The sequence below is a fragment of the Prosopis cineraria genome, unplaced genomic scaffold (genome assembly GCF_029017545.1).
Source record: "Prosopis cineraria cultivar Desert tree isolate PC_DT_omini unplaced genomic scaffold, ASM2901754v1 PC1, whole genome shotgun sequence".
Classification (NCBI taxonomy): domain Eukaryota; kingdom Viridiplantae; phylum Streptophyta; class Magnoliopsida; order Fabales; family Fabaceae; genus Prosopis; species Prosopis cineraria.
In genome coordinates, this window is record NW_026555332.1 from 1046130 (window position 1) to 1059811 (window position 13682).

Below are 13682 nucleotides of genomic sequence, written 5' to 3' on the forward strand. Positions count from 1 at the left end.
ATTTTTTAAAATTAATATCAACATAATCAATCAACATAAAATTTTATAAATAATGAATTATATGATTATTTTATTATATTTTGATGATATTAAAAAATTCTATATAATTTTCTGGCGTCAAAGATTAGATTTGGTAAAAAGAGATCTTGAAAGGGACTTGAGTTTAGTATATTTCTCGTAGTATTAGACCATGGTGAGGTGGGTGTCTATAATTACAAAAGAAGATTTTTGGCCAACATTATGATAAAAGAAGTTTACATTATATTTTGAAGAGATTCGATTAAAGCGTCATCTCATTATTTCGGCCCAGAATCTGTTGCCAAGGCTGAATCACGCTCTCAGAGCGTGCATTGACGCGCGTTCGGATCCACATTTCCCTCCCCTCTTTACACGTTTCCCACATACTCGTTCGAAAATCTCCCGATTATATATCACCTTAACACGATTCACCACCTACCCCAATCATTCGCCTCCATTAATCTGTTCTTCAAATTCTCTCCCATTCATCTGACGATCCGGTGCTGCTCGCCGAGTCTAGTGACTGTTTGGGTTTACTCTCCAGTGACCGGAAAATGGTGGAGACGCCGGCGCTTCAGAATGACGAGGAGCTATCTTTGCTGGGACCGAGCAACAATGGTGATCAGTCCTGGCGGTTGAACTTTGACGGTTTCCAGTTATCTTCGGAGCACAAGGAGAAGAAGCCTCCACGTAGCCTCCACGACTGCCTTGGTGTTTTGGGTAAGCAGAATATGTCCTCCCCGCTATATCTGTCTCATTCTACTTTCGTCAAGTTATAGCTACCAATAACATCTTTTCATAATTTTAGGGGGCGGTTTCTTTATAATTAATGGGGAATCTGCAGATTGCTAGTCACCTTTTAACCAACGGCTGTAGTTGATTAGCAGCTGTGAAATTGTGATCATTTTGTATTCTTTTTCTTTCAATGCGGAATTGAGAGATCATTCCAACCTTAGGCTTTTCTGCTCGTGTTGCTTGTTCTCTATACTGCTAGCCTGCCTTTTTCTCTATTATTCTTAATAGCTTCCACTGGGCTAAAGGAGGTCTGTCTTCATTGTTCTAAGTAATTTGTATTTGGCAAGAGGGTAGGCATATATTTTGGATGTCCGTAAATTTTGAGCTGCGCTGTTTTAATATGTGTATGTAAACTGGCTAGCGTGGTGTGTGGATGAAGTGTGATATTTCATGCGTACGTCCTGGACATGTTGCTCTTTCTGTGTTTTGAATGATAGAAGTCGAGATGACTGGCTGCTAGACTTCTGGGTTTTACATGCTCTAGGGGAGAAATGCTTTGGGTTGTAAATTAGTGCCTTTTGGGCTAAGTGGCCTTTTATATTTGAGTTTCCATGTCTACTTTGGATTAGTTACATAGATAGACTTGGCGCATGCAGTTCTTGGCTGATCGGCTGTTTAGTTTAGTTTCATAACTTCACTTGAAGTTGAACTCACAAAAAGGTGTGATCAAATGTTTGGTCATCACTCTGTCTGTTGTTATCTCACCTTTACGTGTTTTCAAATTTCTGGACTGTTTTATTTTTTGTTTTGGGCCACACTGTCAAACTCTATCACCCAATAAAACTTGAGGCTTGTGATGCATTCATGAATCTGGGCTTCTCAGAAGTTGCAAGCACAAGTTATCAACTTATATTTGACCTTCCCCCTCAATAAATGTGCAGGTGTTGAGTTTTCCAGAAGTTTAGTCTTCCTTCCCCACGTTCGTGTGGGGGGTTGGGGATGATATGAAATGTATTGCGTGCGTTATGTGTTGCTATAGGAATATTCTTTTAGTGGTGGTAATATTTCCATGAAACAAATGATTTATTTGTCTTTTTTTTTTTGGGTGTATTGAATGATTCAACGTCTTAAATTTTGCTTCTCATGCTTCAGGTTCAGGTCCAGGACCAGAAGATAATGTAGCTGAGTACTATCAGCATCAGGTCGAAGTTCTAGAGGGGTTTAACGAAATGGATGCCTTAGCAGAGCGTGGGTTTATTCCTGGAATGTCAAAGGTTTCTTTTTCATCATGCCCTGAATCATCATTGGGTTTTAGATTGATAAATGATAATCAAATCACTTTACTAAACATCCTTTGTTCTCTACAGGAGGACCAAGAACATTTGGCAAGAAGTGAGACGTTTGCCATAAGATTATCCAATATAGCAAACATGGTTCTTTTTGCTGCCAAAGTTTTAGCATGCATCAAAAGTGGGTCTCTAGCCATCATTGCATCCACCTTGGATTCACTTCTCGACTTACTTTCTGGATTCATTCTCTGGTTCACTGCATTTTCCATGCAAACACCTAACCCATATCAGTACCCTATTGGAAAGAAGCGGATGCAACCATTGGTTAGTCCCCTTAAGCATTTCCTCTTATTTTATTTACTTCTTTTATACTTTTATTTGAAGGTTCGTCTTTCTGTGCCAATCAATTTCATGCAACCTTGCGAATTCTGAATGACATTTTTACATTCTGAAGGGCTTTGTTACTTTCATAATTCACATATTTCAAGGTTATTTGGTCAGAAACTTTTTTATTTCCTTCTTGCATTAGGTTACACAATACAAGCATAACCTTGGATAATTGAGGCGTGCTATGATAGCATGATTTCTGCATTTTGTTGCCTTGACCATTATTGATTTGCTTATGATAGTTTACTAATTTTATAATTCAATCGCAGAGCGAGGTTTTATTCACATTTTTTCCACTTTCTCTTACCTCTTTATCTAATGGCTATGTATAAATTTCTTATTAGTGCAGCATATGGCATTATTTCTTCTGAGGTTCCTCTACTGCTTGTGAGAATAAACTTGTTGTTCATAAATTTTATATTGAAAGAATTGTGTCAACTTTGGATTCTCTGGTTTCTTGAATTGTTTTACTATTTGGACTCTTGATTTAAGTTTATGCATAGTGTTTGCTCATGTTGCATGTCTCAATTATCTAGTGAATTTTGATATTTTGAATGTTCATGGTAGTATGATTCATTACAGCAGTAACTCGGGGCTAACATTTTGATTTCAAAATTTGCGCTCCAGGGAATTCTTGTTTTTGCGTCTGTCATGGCAACTTTGGGACTTCAGATAATTTTGGAGTCCGTGCGTGCTCTAATGTCAGACGTGAGTTCTTACTCAAATTTAGTCAAATTTCTCACTCCCATTAGTGAACAAACATTATATGTTATTTTTTCAAGTACCTGCAACTCAATCTCTGGACGGCTCTTGCCAATGACTGTTACAGGAAAGTGAATTCAATTTGACTAGAGAGCAAGAGCAATGGGTTGTGGGAATAATGCTTTCAGGCACGCTGGTGAAATTCCTACTGATGGTTTATTGCCGCACCTTCCGTAACGAAATTGTCAAAGCTTATGCCCAGGATCACTTTTTTGATGTGATTACTAACGTGATTGGCCTTATTGCTGCACTTCTGGCTAATTATTTTGATGATTGGATAGACCCTATTGGTGCTATTGTTGTAAGTGATATCTTTCTAAATAAATGACACTGAAGTTGCCCCTAAAAGATTAATTTTTGTTGATATTTGTTTGTTGCATCACGAGCTAAAATTACTGCTTGTTATGATTTTTAAATCTGTCTTGATATGGCTGGTTGCTGATTCAGCACTTGCAACAAAGGTAATGGACCTATAGCTTTGGGGATGTGGAACCAAATTCTCATCCTGGCAACTCTACGTTTGCTATCATCCTAGATGTTTAACTGAGATTTTTTTTCAGTTCCTATTTGACCTTTCTGTATGCTAGACTGGCAGTCTTTTTTATTTGGCCAATGAATGCGGCAATGAATTGATGCTTATTTTACTGCAGTATGCCGGACAACTAGAACTTTAGCAATACATCACTGGTTATTTTGCACAATGTGATCTAAAGAAGCAAGCGACTTGATATTTTCACTTGAACGTTTTGAACATTTGACTTGCATCTGCTTATTTGTTAAATCTAATTATTCCTCTGCAGCTTGCTTTGTACACTATTCGCACGTGGTCGTTGACAGTGTTAGAAAATGTGAATTCTTTGGTTGGAAGATCAGCTGCACCGGAGTATTTGCAGAAACTCACATACCTATGCTGGAACCATCACAAGGCCATAAGGCACATTGATACAGTCCGGGCTTACACCTTTGGGTCTCATTACTTTGTTGAGGTTGATATTGTACTGCCATCTGACATGCCCTTACAAGAAGCACATGATATTGGGGAATCATTGCAAGAAAAGCTAGAGCTGTTGCCCGAGATTGAACGCGCTTTTGTTCATCTGGATTACGAGTACTCGCACAAACCTGAGCATGCTCAATCTTACTCATAGCAGCTGTAAGTTGTTTTCAGTTTGTCCTCTTTCCCCGCACAAATTATAAATTTGAGCCATTGTTAGCGTAAATGAGAATCTAAGCTAATAAATATGGTTTAAATTGCAGGAGGTGCAAGTTTTTCTGGCAAGAAGCCACACTTCCAGCGCCGTCTTTTGGATTATGGGTATGGTGCTCCTCAAAGAGGCTCCCAGATATAATGCGGGGTGTATTAGAATATGCAAATAGTACTTGTGGTTTTCGCTTAGTAAGACTTAGATCCTGAATTGTAGAAATAGAAATGCTAAAGTTACCATGTGCATCTCTGGGTTAAGGGACAAGTATGTAAAATTGTAGTGTTTTGCTGATGCAAAACCTTGTCAACCTGCTATTATGAGAGGGTCTTGACACTGAACGGCCTTTGTTATTTACTTATGTTCGTGCAGAACAAATCAATGCAGAATATGGAAATGGCTTAAACTTGTTGTTTTTGGTTTTTTTTTTTTTTCCAGATGAATCTCAAGTGTAACACGTGAATGAAAGACGGAGAGTTAGTAGTGACAGTGAAAAGTGGAGTACGGGAGTGCAAGTCAATACAGCAGACTCACAAAATTTCTTTCTGATCCCACATTGCATTAAAATTATGCATTATCTCAATCCTCAACGAGTTGATAATCCGTTTTAGAGCGCATAAAATAATAGGACCCCCAATCCGGCACATTTCCATTATTGAGATGTGTAAATTCATTCGCTAAGCTTATAGAGTTGAAATTTTCGTAACAATCGAAGTTTCAGTTTAGATATACGTTGAAGGAAATAGTAACATTCGAACTCATAAATTAACGAGGCGTTACATCGCCGCTGAACTAGTACTCTAGCCCATGCTTAAAAGAGAGAATGCATCATGTTGAACACTAGTTTAATCATAACGTTAGTGCTTGAGTTTTGGCTACAACTAAAGATATTATTTCACAATTCAAACTTTGTATGCTGAAACGAGTAGAATAGCATGTTGCAAGATAAGATATCTGCAAGTCCTAGTGGAAGCGGCTGTGGGATAAATGAACTACCACACAAACAATTTCACAAGAAAGAGGATGTCATAAATGAGTGTCAAAATTCGGGCTCTTATGTTCTATTCTCTATTTTGATATTCTAGATTAATTTTTTAAAATAATTTTTGGAAATAAAAAAAATGAAAAAATGTCTAAATTATTATCTTAAAAAATAAACATAAAATGATGAAATAAATGGTAAAAGAATTACTCCCTTGTTCAAAAATATAAAGCATTTTTAACTGAATCTTACCTTTAATAAAGTAATTATTTATTTTCAAATTAACCCTATCTTTTAATATTTATCTTTATAAACATCTTAAAATAAGTATAAAATAATTTATTCAATAGAAATATTTTTTAAAAAAATACAATGATTACACTTTAAAAATTAAAAATATCTTATATTATTTAATATCCAACCTATTAAAAAAAATACTTTATATTTTTTAAAGGAACAGGTATTTATTTCATTAATATAATTTTCTGCAATTTTTTTTAATTTTATTGGAAAAAGTAACAATATATATATATATTTTTAATTTTTTATAACACAATTTTTAACAAATAACAGGAAACATGTTTTTAAACAAAACATTTTCAATCGAAACAGGAAATGAAGAATTGGGAGTATGACAAGTCACAATCAAGAAAAGCAGACTGTAATGTCGATGAGAATGCTGGGAACTGAGGAATAGGGGTTGGGTCGGGAGGCCCGCACGAGCGAGTTCTGCGAAGTAAGCAGCGTCAACGCTCGGCCAGCCTATAACCCCTCCATAAATTCTTGCGCCATCATAAATCAGCGCTGCGACCGGCTCCCACCGCTCGCTTTGTTTTCCTTACTCATTAGTTTAAGGCGTCTTTCTTCGTTTCCCCCTCCCTCTTATTTATATCTACTTCTGTCCCACCCACTTCTATATCTTCTCGATGTGGGACTCCTTTCGACCCTCTTATCATTCCCTTTTCTCTTCTGGAATAGCAGGGCAGGCCCAGGCTTGAAGTGGTAGAAAGGTCAGAGATAAGAGCATTTAAACGGTCTACTGGAACCATAGGGATGATCTGAAAATCAAAACCCCCAAAATCCTAGGTTCCAACAGGCAACCGTATTAGAAGATTCTCTAGAATCAAAGTGAACTCCAACATCTCAGCTCCTTAATCCTAATCCAAACCCAGGACAAGACCGATCGATCTGTTGCTGGGAAAGGTGTTGACTCTCTCCCAAGCAAGATTATGTTTATCCAGAACTGAAGCATTCACCACCACATGCAGCAACATTATGTCTATCAAAAACTCAGCCATCAACATTACATTTTGTCCACCTGTTCTCACTCGCAGCAGAACTTTAAGTTGTTTATAACTGAGGGTTGCTAGTGCTGTGCATCAAGGACGTAATTCGGATGAGTATGGCAGGATCATCAGGTTTAATGAAATCACTCTGGAAAAAATGCAAATGCCTCCGTTTCCAAATAGAACCCCGATCAGATAAATCTTTTGAAGAAAATTCAGGCTGCCGTCTGGGACGTGAGATGTAAGACATGGATAATACCTCTTTTGATTGGGCCCAAGCCCATGTAGTCATCCCCTCTTTCACAACAATTACGATCGGGCCGCTCAATCACCACTCCTGTACTCCTGCTTTAAGGGTGCGAATTTGGCACTTAGCTTTTCCATGGTAACATGGAGTAAAAAGCCCACAAAACGTGTCAATCTGTAACAATTTGATTCATAATTTATAATATCATGAAGTTAAATCTTACTTCTAATATTAGAATCTTGCTAAGCAATTCTTTGAGTCTAAATGCATATTTTGATCTTGATAAATTTTTCAAATCTAATTCACTTAAACTTTTTTTTTCCTGGTATTAAAAGAAAAACGAGATAGCATAACAAGTAGAATTATTGAAGGCTATAAGAGTTTGATTCATATTTTTTTCCCCTCAACAACTGTATGCAGTGGTTGAAATTGAAAACATCTATCTTATAGATAGCTACTTCAGCTTGGGATTTAATTTGTTGGAAATGAAGAAATTGAGGAGAAACATCAAATCTTGTTGGCTCATATTGACGGTGAAAAGGAATAAGACGGAGAAAGGAAGAAACATGTGGGTGAATTTATTTTGAAAGAATAAATCAAACTGGAGTAATTCAAGCCCGGACACCACCTTCTTTCGTTCCTTCATTATTTTCAATCAACTATCACTTCGTAACCATATAATACACAGAAACCGACAGATGACAAAAACCTTCACTAATTAATCACACGGTACATTTCACCTGTTTTTTCGGGCCCTTGTATAATTCATCAAGTTGTGAAATGTGAAACACGACTTTTGCTGGCTCGCTCATTCATTTGCTTTTTAAGTCTCTGTTTTACGAAATGTGTCGTACGTTGTCACTGCTTTCTTCATTTCTCATGACATTCTTAAATCTTAATTATATGCTAAAGTTATCGGTTTTGTTAATACAGAACGAACCTTGTCACTCGTATATTAAAAAAACTAATGTCACGTTTAAATTTATCGTCAAAAATCAGCTCATTAAGTTGGATTTGATTTTCCCAAAGTACACTTTGAGATGACATTCCTAAAACAGAAAGTAATATACTATCATTAAGCTTTTATTACACTTCATCCGTTTTAAATTATAAAATATTTTTTAAAATAATTTATCATTTTAAAATATAAGATACTTTAAAATGATTAAAGTTTTATTAAATATAATTATTTTAATGTTACCCTTTCTCTCTCTATTTAATACTAATTAAATGTAAATTTAAAATTATTAAATGAAGAATATTTTTAAAAGTTTATATTTTTGTTTAGAAAAAAATAAAATTATTATATATATTTAATGAAATTTATTAGTGTATAATATTTTATTTTAAAATATTTTATAATTTAAAATGGAAGGAGTATATGCTAATATAATGAAATTATCATTCACCTCGTATTATAAATGAATTAATTATCATTATGAAGATCAGTCAGTATTTGCGTTCAATAAAATATGAAGATGACGAATATGAATCCTAATAATTGGCAGCGCAATAATTTCCTACATTCTCGACATCCATCTACCTATCTATAGCTATGCACAGTTACGTTGTCTGTAGAACTACACTACCCAACATTTTTTCCCTAACGACAAAAATAGGCTATGAATGTGAGAGCTGCAATAAACAAGTGGACATAGACTTACAATAAAATCATAAAAATTTAATTTCTATAAATGGTAAAAATTTAGGTGTACCTTAAAAAAAACTGTTATTTGTAATTTTAATATGTTTATATTTCTAATAACATGTATGGTGATAAATTTTTGAATAAAATACATTTTATTTTTTTAATATGTATGGAGGTAAGAAATTATAAAATAGAATTGGCTATTATCTAACTTTATAATATTATTTTAAAATATTTTTTACTTGTATGCTTTTTATATTAGGTTTTGATTTTTAAATAACTTAAAAAATTGTTACCTATATTTGATTATACTTCGGTTAAGCAATCCTAAAAGCAAACAAATTATTGTTTATTTATAAATTCTAATTAATCATTAATATGCATGAAGTGAAGAACAAAAAAAATATAGTTATTTATATTTTTATTTTGACTAAAGTATATATTTAATCCTTTAACTTTACACAATATTTTATTTTAATTTTTTAACTTTATAAAGTGTATTTTTAGTTCTTTAATTCTAATATTGTGAGTTTTATCTCAATAAATTTTTACATTAAATTTTTAAATATTAACAAAACATTATCAAATATTAACCTATTAAGTTTATTTTTTTTCAAAATAATAATGATTGACATAAATAATAATTATTTGAAACTAATGATATTAGAGTTAAAGGATTAAAAAGATACTTACTCCGTTAAAAAATGTAAGACATTTTTTGAGGAGTTGAATATTCAAAAATGTAAAGTATTTTTAATCTTTTGAGATATAACTATTGTCTTTTTTAAAAAATACCCTTATTGATAATAACTTAATATTTATTGTAAGGTATTTAATAGGGATAAATATAAAAAGATAAGGTTAGTTTGAAAGTAAGTAACTACTTTATTAGAGGTAAGATTCGATTAAAAATACGTTACATTTTTTAATGGAGGGAGTACTTTACAAAGTTAAAGGATTAAATTAAAACTTTATATAAAATTAAAGGATTAAAAGTATATTTTTGCCTTTCATTTTTATAATTATTTATATATAGAGACTAAAAGATTATAATTATTTTTTTCTCAAAATATCCCCACAGACATTAGCTATGAGATTAATCCCTTGATAAAATTTAAGGAACATTAAGGGGTTATTTTCTCTCAAGTGATACTCTCCATACACAACCAAATTCTGAAATGATGCTCAAGGAGTTTAAACTGTTATTATATATGCCACATCTACTTAGTAAAGATCATAGTTATTTTATTTGCTCTTGTTATAGTTATTTATTATACTGATATTTAATTTTTGTCAAATTATCAAATTAATATTTACTCAATGTTTTACCTCTATAGCTTCTATGATTTTGATTCAAGGGGAATGGACAAGGTTGGAGGTTTTTAATTAATTTTTTTTATTTACATCTTTTCTCTATTAAAATTTTATAATCTTACTTATCCATTTTTTTTAAATTAATCTCATTAAAATCTTCCTTCCCTTCCCCTCTTCTTCTCATGGCGTGCATACACGAGTGTAAAATCTAATTATCATATGTCCTATGCTAACATGGGGAATTAATCTTCAAAAATTTATATCCATAAAAGGGTGTGTTTAGTTTGAAGCAAGGGGAGGTGAGGGGAGGTGTGGGGAGGGTTTTATATTATATTGTTTGATTTTGTTGGAGGGGAGGGGTTTTTAATGATCTTTTGTTTAGTTTAAGAGAGGAGATAATAATTAATTTACTATTATATCCCTATATATTAATTTAAAATTTTTTTAATTGTTCTTTGTGGAAAATAATTTTTAATTTAAATTGCATGATTTTTTAAAAATTCACTCTCATCCTATCATATTGTCAATATGTAAATAAAAAAATTAAACAAATAATTATAATGATAACAATTTTTTATAAAAAATAAATAACTCCCTTAAATATATAATAAAATATAATGAATTGTAATTTTTTTTAAAAAAATCTAATGAGGTCAGTCAAGGTCTGGGAATGAAGTACGATCTAATATGAAAGAGAGTTTTTTTTTTAAACTATAGATATACTTAGAATATTAAAAAATAGATAAAAATAAAATAATCAAAAAAAATTAACCCCCTCCCAAAAAACTTTAATTTGGAGGGGAGCAAATATGAGGGGAGAGAAGGGGTTAGTTTGGCTCTCCTCTTTTTCAAAATTTTTTAACCAAATGCCCTCTTTTTTTCTCTCCTTTCCTTCGAAACCCCTAACCAAATACATTTTAAATCACAGTGATTGGGAATATGATTAGGATCGTGAAAACATATATGTGAAACCCCATCACAGGTTCACAACATCTTATTTTTATACACATTCATACTCTTTGCTCTGAGAGGCGCAGGCTTCTCGAAGAGAGGAGACCAGCATTATAGAGGAACGTGCCCCGATTTATATATCTCATGTAAGATGAGTTTAATGACTTCCATTAGAACCCTCCGCCACAACAAATTCTGTATCTCTAAAAAGACATGATATAATATTAACTTTATTTAAATTAAAATCTTGATTTCCATAGGTCGAGTAAAAGATATTTTTAATCAACCATATGAGCTTTCGTTATTTAAGTAACTGGTTGAAAATTTAATTCTTAATCTTTGTGTATGTAACAATTTAGTTTAGAGATGTCTACTAATCACTAGTTACTCCTTGTGGTCAGAGAAAAGACAATTTTTAATCAACCAAAATATACAATTAATTATAATTATATATGCATGTTAAATTCAATTTTAAGATATTCAGTTTTGATTTGATAAAATTTATCTGATCTTCACAGCTGACACGGTTAAACTAAGTCTAAGAACCAAGGATAAGTAATATACCTTATAATCAATACTACCAATGATGGCATCTCAAATTAGACTTAATTTGCAAATTATAATATATTCCATCCTACGTCTTGGGTTCTTACTTCATGTGTGAAAACCCGAGTGATGTGATATATTGAAGGATTTCGCAGACACGAGAATCCAATCAGTAAAAGCCATATCAGCATCTTATACAATTATCAGACATCAAATTACATATATAAGTTATCCTCCTCGTGCTTGCGTGGCACGTCGACCTTTCCTTGAAGAAGCTTATGATAACAACATCAGATAGAAATATAGAAAGACAAGACACCTTGCATGGGACCATTTACGTACGGTAGCAATAAGATTCTACCCAGGCACACACAGAAAGAGAGAGAGAGAGAGAGAAGTAGGTTGTGTTGCGTGCTTGCCTCGGATTCGAAGAAGACAAAGATGCGTAAATACGAAGTGAATAATATTAAACATAAGAGATCGAACAGAAAGAGATCGTTTTCAATGGCAGAAGGATTAGTGATCTGCATCTTTAGAGGACGAATTATCAGAGATAATCTTCTGTATCATCTGACTTGTCTCTTCTTCCGACATTCTATTGTCTTTACTCTTCGATTCTGCATATGCTTCGAAGAATTCCTTGTTTTCTTTCTCCAACTCATTCCACACTGCCATCATGAGCCCCCATTTATATGTGAATCACACACACACAAACACACACACACACACACACACATTAACAACGGCAACATATGCACGTGAATGTTACCCGACGTATGGTTCAAAAGTTAAACAACTCAGCCAACCGAATATGTTTATGTTGATTTCTAGCCCCATACTTGGATTTCGTGTTTCTCATGTGTATCAATATTCTTTCCATGTCAGCACATTCATGTGTGTGTGGTGTGTGTGTGTGTGTGTGTGTGTGTGTGTTGCGTCTAGATATCAAAGGATCGAGATTGGTCTATTTTCTTTTTTTTTTCACATTAATAAATTAAATAAGGGTTGTAATTATTGGACATTTAGCTGTCGTTAAGTTAGTTGGCGACTATTGTTACATCTGTGGTTGAATCATATGCCAAAAAGACTTAATTACCGCGATTTTTTAACCTCCTTGAGGTACCCAAATATTGCAGAGTCATCATGTATAAGCAAACACAGAGACAAACGGAGACATATATGAAAAAACTTTTCCCAAAAGTTGACATGATCAAGATTAAACATATCTGAACTTGTGCAATTGATCAAGCTTGCTATAAAGTAAAATTTATTGGCTGTATAGTAGTTATATATTCAAGCTTACAATGAGTGCTTGAGAGCATCAAGTCTTTCGAAATGACATATGTTGATGTGAAAACCGTTAATTTGTTGCAATAAAGTTATGATCTTTATGGGGAGTAGGTAGGAAGGGACAGTTAAAGTAGTTTAATTAGATACATAAGAGAAGCGAAGTAAATGCTAATATACCTGTGGAGGTTATGACAGGCTTAATATTTGCATGTTTAGAAAGGGCATCCATGCACTCCTCCTTTGTCATGTGAAAGGTCAAACACTTCTCGATCAGGTGCTGCACCTGTCTCAAGCGTCAACCAAACAACATGATCATCGCAATTAATTAATTAAGATGTTGAAATAATATAATCTTCATCATCATCTGTGTGTGGGTGTGTTGATCAAAACTGAAGCTCGCTAGCTAGTTTAACCAATAAGGGTCTTCTAACTGCTTACCATATGAATGTACGAAGCAGCAGAAGCAGAAGAAGATGAAGGAGCAGAAGGGTCTGCCATATGTGTCGATCCTCGGGGTATGTGTGTCTGTGATAGCTTTTATATATATATATATATATAGAACTGGTGGTTGGTGATCTTGGAATCAAAGGGAGTGATCTGAGAAGATGGAATTGAATGCAAGTGAAGTGAGGGCGAAGGGAATATATAACAAGTGTGACATAAGAGGGAGAGAGGCTAGCGAAGCAGACAGATACACCAGAAGGTAAAAGAGTGCAATACATACATAAAGTGGTAAGGGTGATGGAGGGGGTGGGGCCCAGAGGCCCACGTGGGAGATAAAAGATAATTGGCTGGGAGGGGATTAGAGGAGATTGTAAATGACTATTTCTTTGTCCAAATCTGTGATTACCATTAGGCACCCCCTCCACGTGACCTGTGGGGTACCCCCACCTAGAATTTCTCCTTCACGACAACCCCATTTCATCTCCTGCACATTACATGCCCCTTCTTGATGGATCCATGTGTACATCAGTATATTTCAACCCCCATTGTTATATATATTCAACAAATCAGTCCACTCACGT

At 33.9% G+C, this 13682-nt stretch overlaps 2 protein-coding genes and 1 non-coding gene across 6 annotated transcripts; 1 reads left to right on the forward strand and 2 right to left on the reverse strand.

Annotated features, from left to right (window-relative positions):
• The first annotated feature begins 309 nt into the window (after positions 1–309).
• LOC129285440 (metal tolerance protein 11) lies at positions 310–4799 on the forward strand. Of its 4 annotated transcripts, none has more exons than XM_054921154.1 (7): positions 310–738; positions 1906–2027; positions 2121–2366; positions 3057–3137; positions 3259–3492; positions 3992–4344; positions 4449–4799. In XM_054921154.1, the coding sequence occupies exons 1-6, from the start codon at positions 573–575 to the stop codon at positions 4337–4339; spliced, it is 1197 nt and encodes a 398-aa protein (XP_054777129.1). In that variant the 5' UTR covers positions 310–572; the 3' UTR covers positions 4340–4344; positions 4449–4799. The 4 variants fall into 4 exon arrangements, with proteins under 4 accessions (XP_054777129.1, XP_054777143.1, XP_054777151.1 ...); XM_054921168.1 differs by lacking the exon at positions 310–738 and adding an exon at positions 852–1061; XM_054921176.1 differs by lacking the exon at positions 310–738 and adding an exon at positions 1083–1103.
• A 1278-nt stretch (positions 4800–6077) lies between these two features.
• Positions 6078–6234, reverse strand: LOC129296545 (U12 minor spliceosomal RNA). The gene has a single exon (XR_008589828.1). It is a non-coding gene; the product is annotated as a U12 minor spliceosomal RNA (small nuclear RNA).
• A 5205-nt stretch (positions 6235–11439) lies between these two features.
• Positions 11440–13251, reverse strand: LOC129306045 (uncharacterized). Its single transcript, XM_054946363.1, has 3 exons — positions 13096–13251; positions 12835–12940; positions 11440–12035 (listed from the first exon to the last, which is right to left on the reverse strand). The coding sequence occupies exons 1-3, from the start codon at positions 13153–13155 to the stop codon at positions 11884–11886; spliced, it is 318 nt and encodes a 105-aa protein (XP_054802338.1). The 5' UTR covers positions 13156–13251; the 3' UTR covers positions 11440–11883.
• Positions 13252–13682: the final 431 nt, after the last annotated feature.